We start from the raw sequence: 24,328 nt of genomic DNA, 5'->3' as shown, positions 1-24,328 counted from the left end.
GAATGTAAACTACGTTTTGTATTATAAATTAAATCAAAGCTCACCAGGAGAGCATCGTCAGGTTCATCCGTTCCCTGATAGTGGTACATGTGGTTGTTAGTCCAAACATCACCGTGGCAGAGCGTCACAAAATCTGTGTCAACTTTCGCCGTTGCTTCCATCATTTTATAGAATAACCCTTGTAAAGCTTTTGACTATAAAAACATAAAATTTAGGGTCAGTTAAACGTAGACAAATGTGCCTTACCATTTTTCTCTGATATACTTCATGCCCTGGCCACGCTTCTATTGACTTCAAAAAGACTGGTTCTACTAGCTTTATGTATTGTTCAAACAAGGGTTTCCCTTCCTCTTGCACCATTCCCATGGAATTTCGCCAACTTAGCCAGCAGGACACGAGCATGGTTCCAATCGGCACCAAGCTGGCGGTTCGCAACCTTGTAGCCTTTCGCGCACAGATCATCCAGCACAATGATCTCCACATCTCCGTCCACCGTCTTCCAGCAAGTGGACCAAAGCTTACGCTTGTCCCAGTTGCTGCCCACAGTTTCTCCAACGTCGGTAGAAGCTGTTCATAGGCAGTCTTTTCTTTAACAAATACGCTGAATTGTTTCAGGTCCGGATTAGATATCATTGCTTTTAAAATTAATCGGAGATTTTTGACGGTACCATCTAAAAAAAAATAACAGGGAAATGGCTTCAATTCATACAAAGTTCATATGATAAAAACATAAACACAGAGATAGAAAGATATAAATCTGAGGGTGGTAATAGCAACGTCATAGCAAAAATATCATATCAAGAAGGACTGGCATCTGGATCCATCTTATACAAATGACAAGCGTCTAATCAAACAAAGCACTCCATCTATTGAAGGTGGTAGCTTGTTTTTTGTGGTAGTTACATCGCTACGAAGTCATTATGTGCGTATGTGTGCCTGCGCGTTTGGGTTGCATTCGCAACGCCAGCATACATACTAGCATGGGTCAGTTCTACCTGAACTCAATAGACTGCGCTGCCAAAACTGTCGCTCGATTTCAGGCAGAGTTCCTAGTCTTCTTGATATGATGTTTCTGGTCAATTGACTATAGACCATCGCACGGTGACGTCACTCATCTGACTTCGACAGATACTGGTAACTTTGTTTACCCTCGAGCGATGCAGTTTTGTTCCGGATTTCAGCAGACCATTTCGTTTGTGACTAAAATGCCCTTTAAATGTTTCGTTCGAGGTGCCAGTACACTAAAAACAACTTTAAATTAAGTAGCCTTTTCACTACGCATACGATTGCTCCGCCAGAAAAAAAAACACACAGTCCTAAACGTAAACAAAGTTACCACTACCTGTCAAAAAATTGAGGTTAAAAAGATTCGAGGTCATGGTCTATAGTAGACGTTGTTTTGATCGTCAAATCAGTACACTGTTAAATTCTTTTACCAATTTTCGACAAAAATCTTGCAATCCTCGATTGCAAAGATAAGCTTCCCTTACAGTCAATAAGTGAGCTATTACGTTAGTAGTTAGAATATTTCCCTTTTCTTGACAAGTAGGTTTGAATCCCTACGATTAATAAACCTGTATTGCGAAAGCAGACTACCAGGACGAACACATACGATTCGCATAGATTCTCTAGGATTCCTCACATTGGATTCATGAGCGTCCTTGAAAAGGATTCCTGAAAAAAGAATCCTCAGGAATGCCCTGTATATGGCTCTAGGATTCTTGAATAAGAATCCTGAGTGGGAATCCTCCGGATCGTGTTTGCGATTCCTTTCACGATTCCGTCACCGAGTTAAAGGTATCCTGGGGATTCTTACTCAGGATTCTCTGCGTGTTAGTAAGGGTAATCTTATCAATTCCGATCGCACATCTCAAATAGTGTTAAGAAGTCACCATTTGTGACTAGCAACACAAAATTATTATTTGATAATTTCTTACTTATACTTGAATTTACAACAAACCCCTTTTTAAGCAATTACATTGTTAAAAATTTATTAATTTATATTAGAACACGCCAAAAAACGTCGGTGTAGGCTGAAAATTGTCGTCATTATGGTATTATTAACAAGCAAAAATTACTGTTAGGGACTGAGTTAAGTCAATGTACAGTATGCGACAGAAAAAAATGTGAAAATGGGGAAACACTTCTATTGGGTTAGTTTGTGTATATAGTGACCTGTTTTGTTGGACAGTGTATTTGTTTACATTTACTTTCAAGTCTACTTCAAGCAGCAAATGTGGAGTTGACGATTGAAAAATGTACTAACTGTGAAAATAGTTATTTAGAAATTTACGAAAAATAGGTGGGACTCGAACCCCCAATCTAATCTCCGGTCAGATACGTTTCCGATTACACCACCGAAAGACGTCTAATCGGCCTCGCTGAATAGCTATTTTGTATCGCTTGCACACTTTTCGCACGTCATCATTCACTAAGTAGAAATTTATTACTTATAAGTGTTGCAACAAAATATCGAAATCGCTTTATTGCAAATAAGTGAAAATGTACACCAAAGGCAAAAGTTTATTGCATCAAAAAGTCTCTACAGATTGCAGCACAGATTTCAGATTGCAACAGCGAAAGCCGATTCTCTGACGAAAAGCTGTTCAACATCGATGCTGTATCCAACAGCTGCACAGATCGGTTCATTTCACCGAAGAAAATTGAGAATGTTCCTGAGTGAGTAAAGTTTAAGTTCCAAACCAAACATCCGGCTGTAATGATCTCATTGCTAAAAATGATGTCCTCCAGTAAATTTGTTGGATAGGACCTTTTACAGATAACTAAATTCGAAAATATTGATATGTTTGCCTAAAAGTACTTCAAATTATATTTAAAAGAAACACCATAAATTTTCGCACTTTTTCCCGCCGCACCCTGTATTTTTTGCAATAGGTTAGAACAGCCTGTCTGAAGTCAATGTGTTTTTTGCAATAGATTTAAAAATAAACTCGATTGAGTTTAATCAATTAGATGGTATGAACCGGTAAAGGAAATAGTATTGAGCACGTTGGTGCGGGAGCACCCGTCTAACTAGTTGCTGTTGTGCAATTGCTTAAATTGCTCAAAATCGTAAAAATTGCTGCCGAGTTAACAAGAAAACGATAATCATCCCACGTCATAGGCAGATTGCAGTTCACAAGGATGAGAAATTACACAGACTTGCCGGATGTCACTATTGTGACACACCAATGGAGCTTTTTAGCACCTCAAAATCATTCTTTTAAGTAGTTGAAGAAAAATATGACACTCGTCAATATATAGCGGATATGGGTGACAACTTCAGGAAAGAATACTGTTGTATACATAGTTTTCAGCTATTGAAAACGAAAAAGAAACGTTTCATTGTTTTCTATTATGGGCTTTTCCGCATTTTAGTGAAAGCATAGTTATTTTTCCAAACGGTTTTTACAATAATGAACAAAATCCGACAATTTTCGTGACGCTCTCGATGTTTTGATTTTCATTTTGCACCCTGCTCCCAGAATGTGGCTATGAGACGTAGTTGTACGTCAAAATTCAGTTAACCCATTGGATTTCTTCGTCAATGGCAAAGAAATAAAAACGAGAAAGATTATTATTATTATTAGGTTATTCAAACGAATTGGAGCCATTATGCGCAAGCTGTGCTTTTGTTCACTTTTGTTTACTTGTAAGTATTCTTTCATAAATTTCTATCGCGAAACTGGTAGTCAATTGAACATTTCGTGTTGATTAAGTATAATAATATAAAAAAGTACACAGTAAGTCTCTATTTCGCCAACAATTTTTGGCATTCCAGCTTGCCCCTTACTTTTTCGCCTCTGGGGCAAGTTAAAACGAAGATTCGAATCGACTATTTTTTAAATCGGAATTGGTTATATTCATCTAGAATTCATAATGGTCCGAATTTACGGTAAAAAAACGGTTTTTAGATATTAAAAAGAAGCAGGCAGCAATAAGTACCCGAACGTCTTTCGACATTTTCGAGACGCTAAGTTCCCAAGCAGCAAAATTTGTTTTGATTATGAATTTTATGCATCACAGCAACAAATTCTTATGCGAAATTAAGTTGCAGTTACATCTCAGTTTCTTATACAATGACAAAAAAAGCGCAGGAGGTGGAGCCAATTGCAACATTTTCGTTGTTTCAAAACAAGTTACAAGAATGAAACCGCAATGTGTATGAACTAATGCATGGAATTTAATAACAACATGGTAAATGCTACATGGTAAAATTTCAGCTACGAAGATGCATCGTAGCAGCAACTAGGGCGCACTTCATGGTGTTGTGGTAAGTTTGTAAAATGGCATATGGTCAGAATGGAAAGAGATTGTTTGTATAGCGATTTATCTTTGATTATTTCCAGAAATTTGAGGATTCAACTCCAGTTATCAATTTCTATTCACTTTTCTCGTTTGTACTATTTACGTCATTTGCTGTAGAAACACTTGCAAGTTCATGACTCAGTTTTAAATATTGCTTCCCTTATCATGATAATGGTCATTACCAGTTTTAATTTTGCTTCTTCAATTCATCAGTACCTCAGCATGATGATGAAATTCAAAGCAATTTATCACATTTTGTTTTAGAGACCCACACTTTTCGGACGACTTCTAGTCCAAGTACCCAAAAGTTACAACGCAGTAAATAACCTCATCTCAAAAACAAATATAAGGCGAACGACCGAGCAAAAGTTGCTGTTACATGGCTTCAGAACATGACAGCAACTTTTGGAAGTATTTTTATGTGTTTGTTTTTTTGTATCTCGCAAGCATCACGTTGGCAACCTATATGCTCCACCCACTAGATCTATTCAGTAAAGGATAGGTTTTCCAATGCCGTTTACACGTTTCAACAACAAATCCAACATCGCGAATTACGTTGTTGGTGTGAATATTTTTGAAGCAGCGATGCAACTTTAGTTGTTGCTTGTTTCTTTACAATTTCATCGTAGTAACAAAAAATGTTTCTTGAAACCTCGGAATTTCATTAGTGAAACAAATGATTTCAACTTATTTTTTATTATGTTTCAATTGTTGCTTGGGTTAAAATTCGGTCTCGTTTTTGCAGGAGCAGGACTCTCCCAAATTTTTTTCATCTTCGTACCCAGAAAAATAACGATTATTTTGGAGGCAGTAATCACTCATAGATATTGTTTATTTATTCATTTATTTGTTTACATTCATCGGAAAAACAGTCTAAATGAACACTTAAAAACTAATGACTAGACCTATATCTGCACATAAAAGTTTGTAACACGATCACAAAAAAACAGTAGAAAAAAACATGAAAGTCCAACAAATAATAATATCTATTGAATTAAGCGCACATAGTTCGAATAGGCTCGTTTTGTGAGTAGTCCGTCCTATGTTGTTGGAGCCTCAAAAGGCTTCGTTGACGCAGTGGACGTGGCAGCAGGGTCTCCTAGCAGGGTCTTTCCGACGAAAACCGCTTTTTGCACATTGCGTCGCTTTTCGAGAGTGTCCATTCCTAAAAGTCTCCGCCTTGCTTCGTATGGAGGTAGCGCATCTGGATTTCTCCAAGGATGTAGTCGTAGAGCGAATTTTATGAACTTTGACTGGACTTTTTCGATTCTAGTTATCCAGATGCTGCGAAAAGGGCTACACACGACGGCAGCTGTTTCCAGAACAGACCGCACTAGGCTATAGTACATGGAGCGCAGGCAGTAAGGATCACGAAATTCGGTTGTCTTTCGGAGAATGAACCCAAGATTCCGCCTAGCTTTGTTGATTATATAATTGTAGTGTTCCCGGAAGTTCAACTCTGCATCAAGCATAACTCCAAGATCTCGCACTACGTTAGCTCTGGTAATGGTTTCATCGCCTATACGATAGTTCCACTGAATAGGTTGTTTTTTCCTCGCAAAAGTAATTAATGAACATTTCGATACACTGATTACCATCATGTTGTGTTGACACCAGTCGTAAAATCTGTTAATTACACTTTGCAGAAGTTCACAGTCGGCAGGAATTTTGATTAGGTAATACATTTTCAAATCATCGGCATACAGTAATTTACAGTCTTTTGCAGTGCTAGACAGACCTCGTTGAAAAAAATGGTGAATAGTAGTGGCCCCAAGTTGCTGCCTTGCGGAACACCTGATCGGTTAACGAGTTCTCCTGACTCCACGGAACCCAGTTTGACAGATAGTCGGCGACCAGTGGACAACGTTCGAGGACACATATTTCAGTCAGCGTCGATCATCGCATCTATATCACATAGACGCTACGGCTGCTGGTTGAAACATTCATTGTTATATTTTTGCATTGTTCGTTGCCTTTAGCCTTTGCCGTTGCTGCTGGACAAGTCCGGCCGGCGGTTGTTTGTTTGTTTAGTATGGACTGTGCAAAGTGTGGTAATGTAGTTCGTGTTAGCGACGATCCCGTAGTTTGCGTGGGCAAGTGCAATTCTCGATTTCATCGAGTTTGTATACCGCTCACTAAAATAGCGGCGAAAGTCGTTAACGATAATGAAAATATTGTTTTCAAATGTGCTTCATGTTTATCGGCCCAAGAAGACGGCGGGAAAGATGATGCTATGAGTAGTGAGCTGACGGAGATCAAGAGTGTATTGTCATCTTTGTCTCAGTCGCTCACAGATACTTAAAGTGGAATCGAAACCCAGATAAACAGCGCGATTAATAACGGTATCGATAGTATTTTAAAATCGATCAGCAACTCTCTCCGTGAGAGTATGGCAAGCAACGTAGCTAAGCAAAATGACGAGGTTTTTGTTTCTAAAAATGCTTTGACATACGCGAACGTTTCAGCAGGGTCAAGTGGGAATGCAAATAAATTGAAGCGAGTGGAAAACCGTAAGACTCGGCCGGTCATTGTGATTAAACCAGTCGAGTCTTCTCAATCTAGTGAAGATACTAGAATTTTTTTGACAAATAATTTAGATTCTAAAATAAAAAAAATTAGAAACTTTAGAGACGGGAAAGCAGGTTCGATAATTGCTGACTGTGCAACAGGGGATAACATTGAAGTCGCGAAAAAGGATATTGAAAGCATGAAGACCTCGGTATCAATAAAGTTAAAGTTATTGCTCAATTTGTAAATTCAAGCTTCAAATCTAATAAGTATAACTCTATCATTGAAGTTGATAAGGACACTTTTAACCACTTGATGACTGCTGGTAAAGTAAATATTGGTGTGATAGGTGTTCGGTCCAAGAGGCCGTCAATGTTTTACGTTGCTTTAAATGTGGATAGTTTGGTCACAAAAGCACAGAGTGTGTTAATCCTGAAACATGCTCCAAGTGTAGCGGACTACATAGGACATCGGAATGCTCATCGACTGATTTTAACTGCGTTAATTGTTTAAAATCTAAGAAAGAATTTCATTTGAACTTGGACGTAAAACATCCGGTATATCGGAGACTGTTTGAAAAAAGAAAAAGCAACATGTTGTCAAGTAAATAGCAGCTGAAGCAAATGCAATGTGAGAGGAAGCGAGAGATAGTTTATCTAAATATTGCTGGTTTATCTACAAATTATCTGATATATCTGATGCATTTGATCAATATAACATACCGGGTTACAAAGTTGCTTTTTGTTTTTCACACTCCAGACATACAGGAGGGCTTGCTATTTACGCCAAGGAATCTGTTAAATTCAACACTCCGTTAAACGAATGTGTTGAAAACAATTGGTTCCTGGGTATATCAGTTGAAAGAGGCATGACGATGGGAAATTTCGGAATTGTATACCATTCCCCCAGTTCAAGTGACCAGCGTTTTTTGTAAATTTTAAATAACTGGTGGGAGAGTTTTGTAGATTTAAATAAATTAAACGTTATCGCTGGTGATTTTAATAATAATTGGCTTAATGAACCAAATTCGAATCAATTAAAGCAATTAGCAGATTTTTTCAATTTGCGACAAACTGTTTATCAATATACAAGAATTTCCAGACATTCTCGTACATTAATAGATCACGTGTTTTCAAATTTTGATAATGTTCATTCCCCAACAGGGGCCGATTACAAAATTACAGATCATGAGACAATTTTTGTTTTTATTGAGAATGACCAAAACCGTGATGATAAAGTAAAGATAAAGTGCTGGAACAGATATTAGAAACAAGCAGTGTCTCAACTTGTTTCGAGAAGCTTGGATTTTCAACCAGCAACTGGTGATTTGGACAATAAAGCATCTGTTCTTACCAACAACAAGAATGTACCAATAGTTTAGTTTTAGAAAAACATGTAAACTTGCATAATGCAAACAGCTGGTACTCTTTAAATTTTTTGCGTTTGAAACGAAAAAGAGTTAACAGGTACAAACAGTTTTACAGAAGTAACAGTAGCGATGATTGGTATAGGCAAGCATGGAAAAGTTCACTCACTAGCAATATTTCATGCAAATGTGTTCTTTGATGCATCAGTTATCGTTCAACTATTTCCACTCGCGTACAAGTTTTCCATAGAAACGCTGCTGATTGTTTTTCGCTTCTAAAGCAGGTATTAGATGAAGCAAATATTTGCTATTTTTTAATACAGATTTTATTTTGTGCAAATAAAAATCGTACCAAAAATAGCAAATATTTGCGTCGTCTAAAGCGGCTATTACACGAAGCAAATATTTGTTATTTTTGATACCGGATTTATTTGCGCAAATTTTTTCTACGAGCAAATATATTTGTTATGGTATTACACAACAGCAAATGTTTACCTCAAAACCTGTTTGCTTGGATGCTAGCAAAGTCTCTTTGTTCATTTTATGGTAAATTCGTTTGCTATGCTATTACACGATGCGAAAAATATGAAGCAAATCTAGTTTTCATTCGCAGCACAATAATTCAACTGTCAATCGAAAACATTGTTTCTGTGTTTTAGTGGTTTTGGTTTAATAACGGTAGTGTTCGACATTATATATTTTGTTTTAAGTGAGAATGGCTGATTTCGAAGAAGAAGATTCGCTGTTGGTTCGCGTTGAAAATTGTGACAATCGGAAACGTCGTCGGATGCGCAGTGTGTGGGTGCGTGATTGGGTGAAACGACGAAAAGACCAAGGATTCTACAATCAACTTATTCGAGAGCTCGAAGATGAGGGGCCGCTGTTATATCAGAACTTTCTGCGCATGAAAATAGACGATTTTCTCACCCTTTTGGAATTGGTATATCCATTAATCAAAAAGCTGGATTCAAATATGTGAGAAGCTATTTCTGCCGGTGAAACGCTAGCTCTCACATTGCGCTTTGTTGCAACAGGTGATAGTTTCATGTCGTTACAATATCTCTTTCGTATCCCACAATCAACAATAATTCCCGAAGTTTGTGACGCAATATACAAAGCTTCAAAGCCTGTTTTTTAAGGTAAAATTCTCTCAACCATCTTTTAGCTCAACAATTAACGATGTTATTTATGTCATAGTTTCCATAAACTGAAGAAAATTAGCTGAAAATTACAACAATAGATGGAATTTTTCTCATTGCATTGGCCTATAGATGGAAAGCACATCATGATGAAAGCCCCAGCACATTAAGGAAGTGTTTATTATAATTATAAAGGTTAGAAATCATTCCAATACTGTATGAGAATCACAATATTAGGGGTACTGGGGGTAAGCCCGGCCCCCTAAGAAAAATGATTCTTTAGCAGCACTTGATGGCGAATATTGTTATTTTTCTTTCACATAATCATTGCCCAGATTGTTTTCTACAAGATATGAAGGTTTTCAGTGCTTTCAAACTGTTATTTTACAAGGAATAGTGAAGTTTTGAAACTAAGATAAAATTGACGTTTAGGAATCAGTGCGGGTGAAACCGGCACCCCTTGGGGGTAACACCGGCACCTAAGTTTGTTCATGAATTAACTCGAATTAACTGAACCAATTTGAATTCGGAAACCGCCGAATGGGAAATCTTACATTTCTGTATGTTACTGTTGAATTTGGTTGTTGTCGGTTAGCTGATTCTAGGCAGATTGCCGGAACAAGTTCCGGTGAACATTATGTATAAACAATGAAACAATTTGATACTCGGCAAGCCTATCATGTCGCACTTTAAATGATATTATTAACTAGTTTAATCGAAGCCAGGATCACATTGACCACACCGGAGCATATTCCAAATACCACCGGGAAAGCCGTCAGTTTTGTGACTTGATTCAGTACATTTGGCACCTCTAATAACCCTTGGAATCATTCATAAATCACAGAAGAGCTTGAGTGCATGGTTCTAAGTCGATTAATTAATTTATTTATTAGCGAGACATCGGTAATAGATGAGAAATATGTGTCAGTAACATCCAACTATCCTCTGACCATGTCGGGCTTACCCCACTCACTGGGTGACGGTGTTACCCCGACAGCACACATTTTATTAAAAAAATATTTCTTCAAATTTATGGCTACAATTTACCTCAGATCGAATTCCTGCGATTGCTAACAATACAGGCAATAAATTGCAGAGCAACGAAAAATTATTTTAGTCTTTTCAAATGAATGTAAGCTTAAGTTCCACTCACGAAAAATTACATCCGTTTACGCATCAGCTGCAGTAGCGTATGTTTTGTCTATTATTTTGACGTTTGACGTTTCACAGTGGCTTCGATGTGTCTTAAAATGTCTAAAATATTAAATACCAACACTTCACATATTCCAAAACACAGTTAATTAGCGTTTTATAGTAAAATCCTAGGGGTGACGGTCTTACCCTCAGTGCCGGGCTTACCCCCAGTACCCCTACTTGCTGCGCTCTCCACAACTAGGTACCTTATGATGCGAAGCAGAATTTATTTTAATCCTACGATGGTCGATCGCTACGACGATCACAGAAGTGTCATTGATGGTGATTGGCGTAGAGTTAACAATATGATGAAAAGTTTTTACTCACTCGAAGTATGTCGCACTTTTGTAGGTATCTGTTACCTAACAAACAAATACGTGATGGATTATCCCAATATTTTGTACATGAAGGGGAAGTTAATTTTTAATATGGTCGTATATAAATAAATTATTTAAATTTCGTGTAATAATTGTTTTGTTTATTAGATAAAATTGATAGAAGGAAAAACATGACTTGTATTTTTTTTTAATATTTGTATTATTTATAATTAGTATTTTAAAAATACAAAAACGACAATAAAACAATAAGAACTGAACCGATGTCAAACAAAATTATGTCATTGGTGGAAAGGTTTTCGGATTCAATGCAGTCCAATCAATAGCAGCAGTGAATTCAAAATTACAAAACAAACACACGAAGGTTTTCACGTTGCTATCACGGACACAAACCATAGACAATCCCGTAAATTACAGTCTCAAAAATTATTAATTATGTAGTTTTTTTTTGCACATCAACACTATTTATCGTGTTGAGTGAACAAAATTTATCGTATTAAGTGAATAATTTTTCAATCATATCGATTGTATAACAATTACTCGAAAACTATTCCCCAGAAAATAAAACGTCGAAGCTTTTTCCCCAGAAAACAAAATCCCAGAATGTACCAATCACCAGAAAACTGCTACCCAGAAAGTACTAATCCCCAGAAAGTTATTATCCGGAATGAATCAATGCCCAGAAAACTATTTCCCAGAAAATAACGTTTTCCAGAAAACTGTTATCCAAAAACGAAGAAATATGCATTTTTATTTTTTTAACATGGAAAATCTGTTAAAACTGAGTTTTTGTATATCTGAAATGTATAACGATTCTATCATTTGAATCAACTTATTGTCAACTAATACATTTGTTCTTTCATGGAGTAAATAAGTAAGCGCTTGACACCAGGCCATAGTCATAAAATCAGACAAATTTCAGTAATCGTTTTTGGCTGAATGAGCATCACAAGTCGACCACAAAAACACAGTAGCGAATTGATTTCTGAGGCTCCTTGACCAAAAATCTAAAATACCCCTTCTTATCTTAATTCGGTTAATCTAGTTCACATGGGGGGCAGCCCCCCAGCAGAAATTACCTCTGTAGAGGTTCGTTCGTTTACCTGGGTTGATGCAACATCCACTAGTATATATTGAACGAGCGAAAGGGAACCCGGTTACAATTCCGGAGCCTGTTGAGTATACGTTTGCATTGGCGTGCACACCGGAAACGGTAGCGCCTTTGTAATCATGGCAACATGAATCCTTTCCTTCGAGAAGCCAACAAGAGATATCGGAAGAGTTTTCTTTTCTGTTTAACAGTCATACTAGCCATGGAAGTCTTTCATAGAGAGATATGGTTGGACAAGCTAGTAGAGCATAGTATTAAATTAATGTGTCGATATTCTCTTCTTGGACCCTGAAAATCGAAGACTGAGGCACGCAAACTCTCAACAGCTTGTACCGAATCCGCAGCAGGTCTCCAAAGTTTAGAGACTCTAGTCGATAGATCGATGTAGGTAAGGGAAGTCGGCAAATTAGATCCGTAACTTCGGGATAAGGATTGGCTCTGGAGACTGGGATGACTCGGGCTACGGGGCTGCCGGGTCACGGGTCTGCAGTCGTGCTTCCGCTTCGTGCGGGTGTCGCGCCGTGGGCCTGCCGGCGCTTCTGTCTCAACGCACTCCGGGGCGTTCGGCCGTGTGGTGGTGTGGGCCGCCCGTTCGTCCGCTGCGCCCGGGTTCATACGCTTCCCGGCTTGGGCTGCAGTCACCGGTAAACAGTCAATTCAGAACTGGCACGGGAATCCGACTATCGAATTAAAACAAAGTGGCGAAATACCGATCGTTACTAGTGTTGTTTTGCAAAAACCTAAAGCTTGATATGTGGAAGCAAGGTTTCGTTACCGTTTTTAACTTAGCCTGTGTTTCTTGAAGGGTACTTACTCCACCGTTCCCCTCTATAAATCCGGAACAAATGTCCCCTACTGTCCCAAAAACTATGATAAATTTGTGATCCTTTGAAAAAGGTTCGATCAAATTCGGTTTAGATCTTGCGGAATGGCAGGTAAAAGAATTTTTATATTTTCGGCTCTGGAGGGGTCTGGTACGCAAGTGTTAATTCAAACGTCAAATAATTTAGAATGTTAACAATATAATAACTGAATACTAATGTTTTTTTTTCTGGTTACGGTGATGCTGGAGAATAGTTTTCTGGGCATTGGTGTATTCTGGGAAACGGTTTTCTGGTAACTAGTACTTTCAGGGGTTTAGATTTCTGGTAACTAGTATATTCTGGGATTTGGTATTCTGGAGAATGGTTCATTCTGGGGAAAATCCTTCGACACTTTATTTTCTGGGGAATGGTTTTCTAGGAAAGTCGGACAACCATCATATCATAAAATAACGCACTGGCTAGTCTGCTACGTGAAAAACTGATTTGACACATTGATACTCATTTGCTGTAGTTTGCTCATACTCAATTTCAGTATGGCCAAAGAAAAAAATGCAACCAAATATTCGCTCAGTCGTGAATTTACTAGCAAAGAAAGACATTAGACGAAGCAAACCTTTGCTAATATTTTATTTGGCAAATACAACAGCAAATTATTTTTCGCAAATAATATTTTGATATTACACGGGCAAACAAATAATAACTGTCATTTTATGCAAATATTTGCTTCGTGTAATAGCCGCTTAATACCTGCTTAAGGGTTTCAAATACCATAGAAGGAGACTGAATGATTCAAACACGATAGTATTTTTTGTATCCAAGTTCACTTGCATTCAACATTATCGCGAGAATTTTTGAGATATTATAGCCAGTGATACAGAATTATGAATCCAAATGAACGTTAGATTGCGTTCAATTGTTTGCTTACCGGAGCAAGCAATGCTAACGGAAATTGTAGCATGGTGCATTAGCATGTGATACTTGAAATCACCAAGAATCATCGTGGTATATCACGGTGAAAGCACGACGTGGAGTAGCCGAATTCCGCCTATAAGCAACCAACATTTGAAAGAATCATTGCGATCGCTTGAGTGCAATCGTTTACGATTCTTTCGTGAAACACTCGCTATATTTTGCTCGCTCCGCCCTAAGCAGGCAATACTGAAACAAAATCATCAAAGAAAGCTACCATATATTTCTTTGCTCTAAGTTGTCACTTGCATGCATGAGAATGTGTAAATTTTAATAGCGATGGTTTGCTAGGATTGAAAGCTTATAAATAGCACGTTCAGAAATGATACCCGAATGATTGTTATGCGATACGAGTTTTTCCATCCTTGGGTATAGGTACACCGCGGCGCGTAACATGTATTCACGTGCCTTGAAAAAGGCCCGGTGTGAATATATACAGCGGAAGATTGATCAACATCAAAATAACAGCAAACAGTTATAAAAATTTTTAAAGAAACTAATGAAAAGTAAACATTGTAACCCGCAATCCATAACATTTAATGGCTTAGAAGAACAATCGGCGCGAGTAATAGTAAATAAATTTAACAGTTATTTCGTAAACAGTGTTCAATCGATCAGCCTCCCCAGCTGATCTCGAGGTACGATGCTGGCCTAACAAGCCAGTCATCGTAGGTTCGAGTCTTGACTCGGGAGAGACTGTTAGTGTCAGGAGGATCGTAGCGCTAGCCCCGCAATTGTCCTGTACACTTAACGGTTGGCTGCGAAGTCTGTGTATAGTAATCAGAAGGTCAAGTTCCGAATCGAAATGTAGCACCAAGGCTTTGCTTTGCTTCTGTTCAATCGATCAATCAAAGCATTGATTTGGTCAATGAGCCGGACGAGATAATACAGCCAATCAATAATAACTGTAGCTTTGATGGTTTTCATCCGATTACTTTTGCAGAGTTGAAAGATATTTGTTTTTCTTTGGAGAGATCGGCTGGTATCGACAATGTCAACGCAAAAGTAATACAAGATTGCTTTCATGTCATTGGACACGATCTGCTGGACCTTGTTAATGAATCACTGCAAACGGGGCACGCGCCTGAAGTTTTGAAGGAATCACTTGTGGTTCCTATCTCCAAGATTACTGGGACGGATAAAGCCGAAGAGTTTCATCCCATTAACATGTTGCACACATTAGAGAAAATATTAGAACTTTAAATCGTAATGATTTGCTAATTCCAGAGCAATCAGGTTATCGAGAGGTGCACTCTTGTGAGTCTGCATTGAATCTGATGTTAGCAAAATGGAAGGAAAAATTCGAGGCTAAAGAAATTATTCTTGCTGTATTTTTGGATCTAAAATGCGCTTTTGAAACAATTTCTAGGCCCTTATTGTTGCAAGCGCTTTGGTATCGTAGGGACAGCATATAAATGGTTTGAAAGCTATTTGTGTGCTAGAATTCAGAAGACTCGTTTTAATGATTTTGAATCGGATTCCATTGCTAATACACTTGGTGTACCGCAAGGAAGTGTTTCAGGGCCCATTTTGTTCATAATTTATATTAATGACATGAAGCGAGTTTTACGGTTTTGCGATATAAATTTATTTGCCGATAACACTGATCTGTTCATTGCAGCGAAAAATCCAAACGATATTGTTGCACTTTTGAATCAAGATTTACATTATCTGGCGAATTGGTTAAAATTTTAAACAGCATAAATTAAATATTAGTAAAACACAGTACTTGATTATTTCTTCTGCCAACTCCAGACCAGACGTAAACATTGTAATTGATGGTGAGACGATTGATCGCGTAAATGAAATAAAGTATCTTGGAGTTATTATTGATGACAAATTAACTTTTAAGTCTCACATAAATAATGTCGTCAAGTAAATGGCGAAAAAATACGGTATTTTGTGCCGTTTGAAAAATGAATTGACTGTTAGTAGTAAAATTAGTCTTTATAAGTCAATCATTTCACCATATATAGATTTTTGTTCATCCATAATATTTCTTGCAAACAATACACAAATGTTGAGACTGCAGCGTTTACAAAATAAAGTAATGCGATCAATATTAAGATGTAATAGACACTTTCCTCGAGTTTTATGCTGGACGCATTGCAATGGCTTTCTGTGAAGCAAAGAGTATATTTTTTGACAATGGTATATATTTGTATATTCGTATATTTTACTATAATTTATCTGACAATAGTCTTAATAAATAGCAAAAATCAGAGTCAAGTCGAAAACATATTTGACAAATGGTGTTTCTATATAAAATTTTGAATAATATGCTGCCTCGTTATTTGTGTGATCGAATTGATAGAGGAAGTGATTTTCATAGGTACAACACTAGAAACGCGGATGATGCTAGAACACCACATTTTTTAAGATCGCAGAACTCTCTGTTGTACAAAGGAATAAAATTTTTCAATTCGATGCCAAGACATGTAAAACGTACAGCAACAATGGCGGAGTTTAAAAGGGGCTGTATTTCGCACATAAAGTCTGTCTTGTAGACGGATTATATAGAATTTTTTGTAAATTAATGACGAAGATTGTAAAATTTAAATATTCTCTCCTAATTTATTGGGTACATTAAGTTATTATGTTCATTGATGACGATGGATTTTTGTTTGAATATAGTTATATAATAATTAATATTAGAGTTTAAAAAAAATGAGTCGGCTACACATGTTTGAGCCACGCGCGCGTAGACTGGCATAGACAATCTGGATATTGAGTACATCAGGTTTAAACCCCTGAAATTGAAACAAAAAGCATAACGGGTTGAGAGTTGCCTTTTGGTTTATAATAGTATATATGCTGTTACCTTTATTTTCTTAATTTATCTGCTTTTACGATTTAAAAAAAGGGTTCGGAGAAAAAAACTGAAAAGGCTTGGGTTTGCCTGTGGACTGTAGAGCTCGTTATCGGGAATTATAGTGTCATAGGATCTCTCTCGTAGTTCTGGATCGTTATGCAGAACCAATTCTGGTTACTTAACGCTCCTAAATGTTAGGTTCAATCAGTGATGCCACATTTTTATCTGTATTTTGGAGCTCAAAAAATCTTGTCACCTTGGTAAAATTTCAAAATATCTGTAAAAAAAACTGCATATGTACTGGACATATCCATCTCAAAAAAATAACGCATTATAGCTTGTTTAACATTTATCCCGTGACTCATTCATGCACAGGTTTATGCGTAGCATATGAATATAATAAAACCTCCGACACGCTCAACCGCATTTGAGTTAATTTTTCTTTTCACTTATACGTGATACGGTGAACATGGTAGCTTGTGTACCACTAGTGTCTAATTCAAAAAGCTTTTTTTTGTGTGAAATAAAGTGCTATAGATGATCCGACGGCCAAATTGGATATCTTAACGGATAAGTAGAAGTGTCTTTGCATGCTTTTGATTTATTCTGTTTTTTATTGATTTAATTTGTGCCAGCGCCGACCACCGCGTCTATATCACATAGACGCTACGGCTGCTGATTGAAATTTCATTGTTGTTTTTTTCATTGTTCGCTGCCTATAGCCTCTGCCGTTGCTGCTGGACGATACCAGCGTATTTGTCTGCAGCGGCGTCTGCTTGTTTGTATCGGGATAATGGATTGTGCGAAATGTGGCAATACCATTCGCATTAGCGATGATCCTGTTATTTGCGTTGGTAAATGCAAGTCTCAATTCCATAGAGTTTGCACACCACTGACTAAAATAGCAGCGAAAGTCGTAAATGATAATGATAATATTGTGTTTAAATGTGTATCATGTCTATCAGCCCAAGATGACGGCGGAAACATTGATGCTTTGAGTGGTGAGCTGACCAAGATTATGGGTGTTTTGTCATCTATGTCTCAGTCGCTTACCGATAACCAAAGCAAAATTGAATCAAAGATAAACACGGCAATTTCAAGTGGTATCGAGATGATTTTGAAATCGGTCAGTGACTCTCTGCGTGAGAGTATGGTATGCATTGAAACCAGTGTTGCCAGTAAGCTGAATGATTTCAAAAAATATCTTGAAATTGAAGATCGGGAAAATAATGCAGCCTCAATGAACAGAAAGAGAGCACGTAATGAGAGAACGGTTCACTCTGAATCGGACTCAAATCCCAGTAAGAAAATGTTTTTAGCACGCGATGAACTGATTGTGGACGATTCGAGACGCGATGACGAGGTTTTTTGTTGCAATAAACAAACCTACGCGAACGTTTTAGCGTTGTCAACTGGGGCCGTTTTTAAAAAAATTGAAAGAAAAGAGAACCGTAAGGCTCGGCCGGTAATTGTGATCAAACCAGTCGAGTCTTCTCAATCTAGTGAAAACACTAGATTATTTTTGAAAGAAAAATTGGATCCAAAAATACACAAAATTAGCAATTTTAGGAACGGAAAGAATGGCTCGATTATTGCTGAGTGTGCAACAGGGGATAATGTTGAGGTTGTGAAAAAAGATATAGAGAACAATCTAGGTGAAAAGTATAGTGTTGTTATTCCCACAATTGCGAAACCAAAGTTGAAAATTGTGGGGATGAGTGATCGGTATTCCTCTGAAGACTTCATTGACCTGTTGAAAAGTCAAAATGACATCAACGTCAATGAAGTAAAAGTTATTGCGGAGTACGAAAATACTCGCTTCAAATATAATAAATATAATGTAATTGTTGAAGTTGACAAGGATACTTATAACGCCTTGATGAGTGCTGGAAAAGTAAGCATTGGGTGGGATAAGTGTCCTGTACAAGAGGCCATTAATGTTTTGCGTTGTTTTAAATGTGGAGAATTTGGCCATAAAAGCACGGAGTGTGTTAATCCCGAAACATGTTCCAAATGTAGCGGGCAACACAAGACATCTGATTGCTCTTCAACTGAATTTAACTGCGTGAATTGTTTAAAGTCAAATAAAGAATTGAAAATGAATTTGGACGGTAAACATCCAGCTTCTAGTTCACAGTGTCCGGTTTATCGGAGACTGTTCGAAAAAAGAAAAAGCAACATGTTTTTTAGTAAATAGCAGCTAAAAGAATCGCAATGTGAGAGGAAGTTAGAAATATTATATCTGAATATTGCTGGTTTATCTTCAAATTATGTTGCTTTGCGGCATCTTGTGGAAACAAAACGTCCAATGTTAGTATTTATACCCGAAACTCTTTTTGCCTTTCGCATTCCAGACATACTGGTGGGGTTGCTATTTACGCCAAGGAATCAGTAACATTCAACATTCTATCAAACGAATCTGTTGAAAACAATTGGTTCCTTGGAATTTCAGTTGAAGGAGGCATGACGATTGGAAACTTCGGACTTTTATATCACTCCCCTAGTTCAAGTAACCAGCGTTTTTTAGAAATATTAGATAGCTGGTGGGATAACTTCGTTGATTTAAACAAATTAAATGTCATTGCTGGTGATTTCAATATTGATTGGTTAAATGATCCAAATTCGAATCAATTGAAGCAGTTAGCTAACTTTTACAATTTAACACAAATGGTTTCAGAATTTACGAGAATTTCCAGACATTCGCGTACATTAATTGATCACGTGTTTGCCAATTTTGACAACGTTCATTCTGTTACAGAGGCCGATTGTAAAATTTCAGACCATGAGACAATTTGTATTTTGATAAAGAATGATCGAAACCGTAATGAAAAGGTAAAAATTAGGTGCTGGAATAGATATTCAAAGCAGGCATTGTCTCAGCTTGTTTTGAGAAGCTTGGATTTTCTCCCAATAACTGGTGATTTGAATAATAAAGCAGCTGTTCTCACCAATACGCTGAAAGAGTGTACCAGTAGTCTAGTTTTTTAAAAATACATTGAATCGGATAAATCGAACAGCTGGTACTCTTTGGATCTTTTACGTTTAAAACGTGAAAGAGATAAAAAGTACAAACAATTTTGCCGAAGTAACGATAACAATGATTGGAATAGGTACACTGTCGCGCGTAATTTATATTCACGCGCCTTGAAAAAGGCCCGTTGTGAATATATACAGAGGAAGATCGATCAACATCAAAATAACAGCAAAGAGTTATGGAAAATATTAAAAACATGAATGAAAAATAAAGATCGTTTTCCGCAATCCATAACATTTGACGGTTTGAGAGAACAATCAGCGCGAGTAATAGCAGAGAAATTCAACAATCATTTCGTTGATAGTGTTCAACCGATCAATCAAAGCATTGATTTGGTCAATGAACCGGACGAGATAATACAGCCGATCAAGAATAACTGTAGCTTTGATGGTTTTCATCCTATTACTTTTGCAGAGTTGAAAGATATTTGTTTTTCTTTGGAAAGATCGGCTGGTATCGACAATGTCAACGCATTCGTTGTTTTGCTTTCGTCTCGATTAGACGCAAATTGTTCATCTCCGTTTGAGTTTGCAAAATAACAATACACGAGTTATCGTACGGGTGTTTTTTTGTCGATTAGTTCTTGTGCTGCGCGATAACAATAGCCGGTAGTTTATCGGCAGAAACATCTTCTGCACACTGGTAGGGGCAGGCTACCCCGCCAGTGATCCGATACGCAGCTGATATATCAGCAAGAATAATTCTCCCGCACCGCTGTTACCCCGCTAGCAGCACGGACCACCATACGATCGAGCGAGTGGAAGTCAACTACAAGTGGCATCTACAAGGTCGCGTGTAGGATACGGCCACTGTGTCACAACACGAAGCTGGATCGTCATTGTTTGTTCTGCGGAGACGCTCGATTAATCCTACTATCAGCCGTGAGGTCGTGACTTAGACGTTCGGTGAAGTATTCACTTTAGAATTTTTATCATTATTATTAATAGTATTATTATTATTGTTATTATTATAATTATTATTACTATTATTATTATTATTATTATTATTATTATTATTATTATTATTTTTATTATTATTATTATTACTATTGTTATTAGTATTAGTATTACTGCCTTTTTTTTATTTTGATCTATTGTAGTTTGAAAAATTGTTTTTAAAATTTAATAGCAACTACTTGACCCCCCCCACATTCGAATATTTATCGTTTGTGTGCGGTAGAGCGTAACGCTCCCGCAAAATGGACGACATGCAGGTGCAACTATTCCTGGATGTGGAAACAACTGGGGAAGAGATTGAGATCTCCCCCATCAATTCCCCTCTACCTTCCCCGCTACCTAGCCCCATACCAAGGGTACCGGCAACACGGGTGAAAGCTTACCCAGATGCTTCGAAAGGTCCGTTCGTAGTTTACTTCAGGCCCATAAAGAAGCCTACAAATATAATTCAAATCGGCAAGGACATGGCAAAACAGTTCTCGGACGTAACCGAAATTACAAAGGTTAGACCGAACAAACTGCGAGTTGTTGTGAGTAGCTTGAAGCAAGCAAACGCAATTGCTAGCTACGAGCTCTTCACGAGAGAGTACCGCGTGTACATCCCTGCCAAGGACGTGGAGATCGACGGTGTGGTTACCGAAGGAAGCCTCACGGTCGATGACATTTTGCGTCACGGGGTTGGCTGCTTCAAGAACCCCCTGATTCAAGATGTAAAGATACTGGATGTCAAGCAATTGCATTCAGTATCCATCGAAGAAGGGAAGAAGAAATTCTTCCCTTCGGATTCCTTCCGTGTAACATTCGCCGGATCCACACTGCCGAACTACATCTCTTTGGACAGGGTTCGTCTGCCTGTACGCCTGTTCGTACCGCGGGTCATGCATTGCCAAAACTGCAAGCAGTTAGGTCATACAGCCACCTACTGCTGCAACAAGGCACGCTGCAGCAAGTGCGGAGGCAATCATGCTGAGACCGCTTGCAGTGAGGATACTGAAAAGTGTCTTTACTGCGAGGGAACTCGGCATGACCTTTCGGCGTGTCCCGCGTACAAACAGCGCGAGGAAAAAATAAAGCGTTCCCTCAAGGAACGATCAAAGCGCTCTTTCGCAGAAATGCTGAAGAGTGCTGAGCCACCCTCGACAGGAAACATCTTTTCCTTTTTGCCAACCGATGAGGGTACATCTGACGATCCCGTCGAAGGGTGTTCTTATGCCATGCCAGAAGGATCTAGGAAGAGGAGAATGATCAACTCTCCTAATCTTTCTCGCAAAGGTCGCAAGATAACCCCTAGCGGAATGACCAATAAGCCAACACAAAAAGGAAGCGGTGAAGAAAAACCGAAGCAAGTACCTCCCGGCTTTAATTTTAAATCAAACCAGGAGTAACCATCGCTTCCTGGGGCACCAAAAACCCCTCGTGCACCCATTTCTCGATCAGAAGATAAAATAGAAACAGGGTTCATAAAATTTTCTGATATTGTGGACTGGATATTTAAAACATTCAACATACCAGATCCCCTACAAAATATTCTTCTTGCCCTTCTTCCTACAGTGAAAACCTTTTTGATACAACTAGCAGCAACTTGGCCCCTCATTTCAGCTATCATATCTTTCGATGACTAATACGGCGAAAGAGGTTAGGAATTTTATCACTGTATTACAGTGGAATTGCAGAAGTATCATCCCCAAATTCGATCTATTTTCTCATTTAATAAATACATACAATTGTGACGCATTTGCGCTCTGTGAAACCTTTCTCAATTCAAACGATCAACTCAATTTCCACGATTTTAACATTATTCGTCGAGATCGAGACTCACACGGTGGAGGGGTACTTTCAGGGATTAAAAAGTGCTATTCCTTCTTCCGAATCGACCTCCCCTCGATCTCGAATATTGAAGTCGTTGCCATTCAAACGAATATGAATGGAAAAGACCTATGCCTTGTTTCGTTATATATGCCTCCATCCGCGCGGATTGAACAGAAGCATCTCACTGATATAGCAGAGTTGCTTCCCGCGCCTTTTTTGATATTGGGAGATTTTAATTCTCACTGTTCGCTATGGGGGTCGCTGTACGACGACAACCGATCTTCTTTAATCTGTAACTTGATCGACGACTTCAATATGACAGTTTTGAATACTGGGGAAGCGACACGTGTACCTAATCCTCCAGCACGTGAAAGCGTGCTTGACCTATCCCTTTGCTCGACATCACTAGCGTTAGATTGCCGGTGGAAAGTAATCAACGATCCCCACGGTAGTGATCATCTTCCAATCGTTATATCAATTGCTAATGGTTCAACTCCCCCGAACCCAATCAATATTTCCTACGACCTTACACGTAATATTGATTGGAAGTGTTATGAGTCTATTATAGCGCAATCTATCGAGACTCACGAGGAACTTCCTCCGGAGGAAGAATACGCGTTCTTAGCTGGCTTGATAATCGACGCCGCGACTCAAGCTCAGACGAAACCGATACCCGGGGTAACGATTAGACAGCGCCCTCCCAACAAATGGTGGGACAAAGAGTGCTCTGAGCTGTACGCGCGAAGGTCCGCGGCGTATAAGGACTACCGGGAGTACGGCACTGTCAACCTGCTTCGAAAGTACGAGGCACTGGGCAGGCAGATGAAGAGCTTAGTAAAGGCGAAAAAACGCGGGTACTGGCGGCGGTTCGTAAACGCGTTGTCCAGGGAAACAGCGATGAGCACTCTTTGGGATACCGCCAGGCGCATGCGGAACCGTGACGTTTCGAATGAAAGCGAGGAGTATTCAGATCGCTGGATACTCGATTTTGCCAAAAAGGTCTGTCCAGACTCTGTACCGGAACAGAAAACCTTTCGCGACGCGGTATTAGTAACTACGGAAGAGCCTCCATTTTCGATGTTGGAATTTTCATTGGCTCTTCTGTCGTGCAACAATAAGGCTCCAGGGTTAGATAGAATAAAATTCAACCTGTTGAAGAATCTACCCGACCCTGCAAAAAGACGCTTGTTGAATTTGTTCAACAAGTTTCTTGAGCTAAATATTGTTCCGCATGACTGGAGGGAGGTAAAAGTCATTGCTATTCGGAAACCCGGGAAACCTGCCTCTGATCACAATTCATATAGGCCGATTGCGATGCTCTCTTGCCTCCGGAAATTAATGGAGAAAATGATCCTCTTACGGTTAGACAAATGGGTCGAAACAAACGGGTTACTTTCAGATACTCAATTTGGCTTTCGCCGGGGCAAAGGGACGAACGATTGCCTAGCGTTGCTTTCTACTGAAATTCAACTAGCCTCTGCTCGAAAAGAGCAAATGGCTTCTGCGTTCATGGATATTAAGGGGGCTTTTGACTCTGTCTCTGTAGAAGTTTTAAGCGCGAAACTTCATTCGCAGGGACTTTCACCAAATTTGAATAACTTTTTGCTCAATTTGTTGTCAGAAAAGCATATGTATTTCTCACATGGCGATTCGACAACTTCCCGAATTAGTTACATGGGCCTCCCCCAGGGCTCATGTTTAAGTCCTCTCTTATATAATTTTTACGTCAATGACATCGATGAATGTCTTGCAAATCCATGCACGCTAAGGCAACTTGCAGACGATAGCGTTGTATCCATTACTGGTGACAAGGCTAGCGATCTGCAAGGACCATTGCAAGATACCTTAGACAATTTGTCTGAATGGGCTCTTAAGCTGGGTATCGAATTCTCTCCGGAGAAAACTGAGCTGGTCGTTTTTTCTAGGAAGCATAACCCAGCTCAGCTGCAGCTCCTACTAACGG

General features: G+C 38.6%; 1 protein-coding gene across 1 annotated transcript in view; it reads right to left on the bottom strand.

The window, feature by feature from the left end:
• The window catches only part of LOC129732728 (uncharacterized), a 30,249-nt gene that overhangs the window by 607 nt on the left and 5,314 nt on the right, over positions 1 to 24,328 (bottom strand). The window contains exons 2-3 of the mRNA XM_055693860.1: positions 247 to 671; positions 45 to 194 (exon numbers count right to left, since the gene is read on the bottom strand). Of these exons, the coding sequence (XP_055549835.1) occupies positions 45 to 194; positions 247 to 671 (575 nt within the window). The remainder of the gene's footprint in view (positions 1 to 44; positions 195 to 246; positions 672 to 24,328) is intronic.

This window comes from Wyeomyia smithii, chromosome 3 (assembly GCF_029784165.1).
Source record: "Wyeomyia smithii strain HCP4-BCI-WySm-NY-G18 chromosome 3, ASM2978416v1, whole genome shotgun sequence".
In the NCBI taxonomy this organism is placed as follows: Eukaryota; Metazoa; Arthropoda; class Insecta; order Diptera; family Culicidae; genus Wyeomyia; species Wyeomyia smithii.
This window is presented reverse-complemented; position numbering and strand designations above follow the sequence as displayed.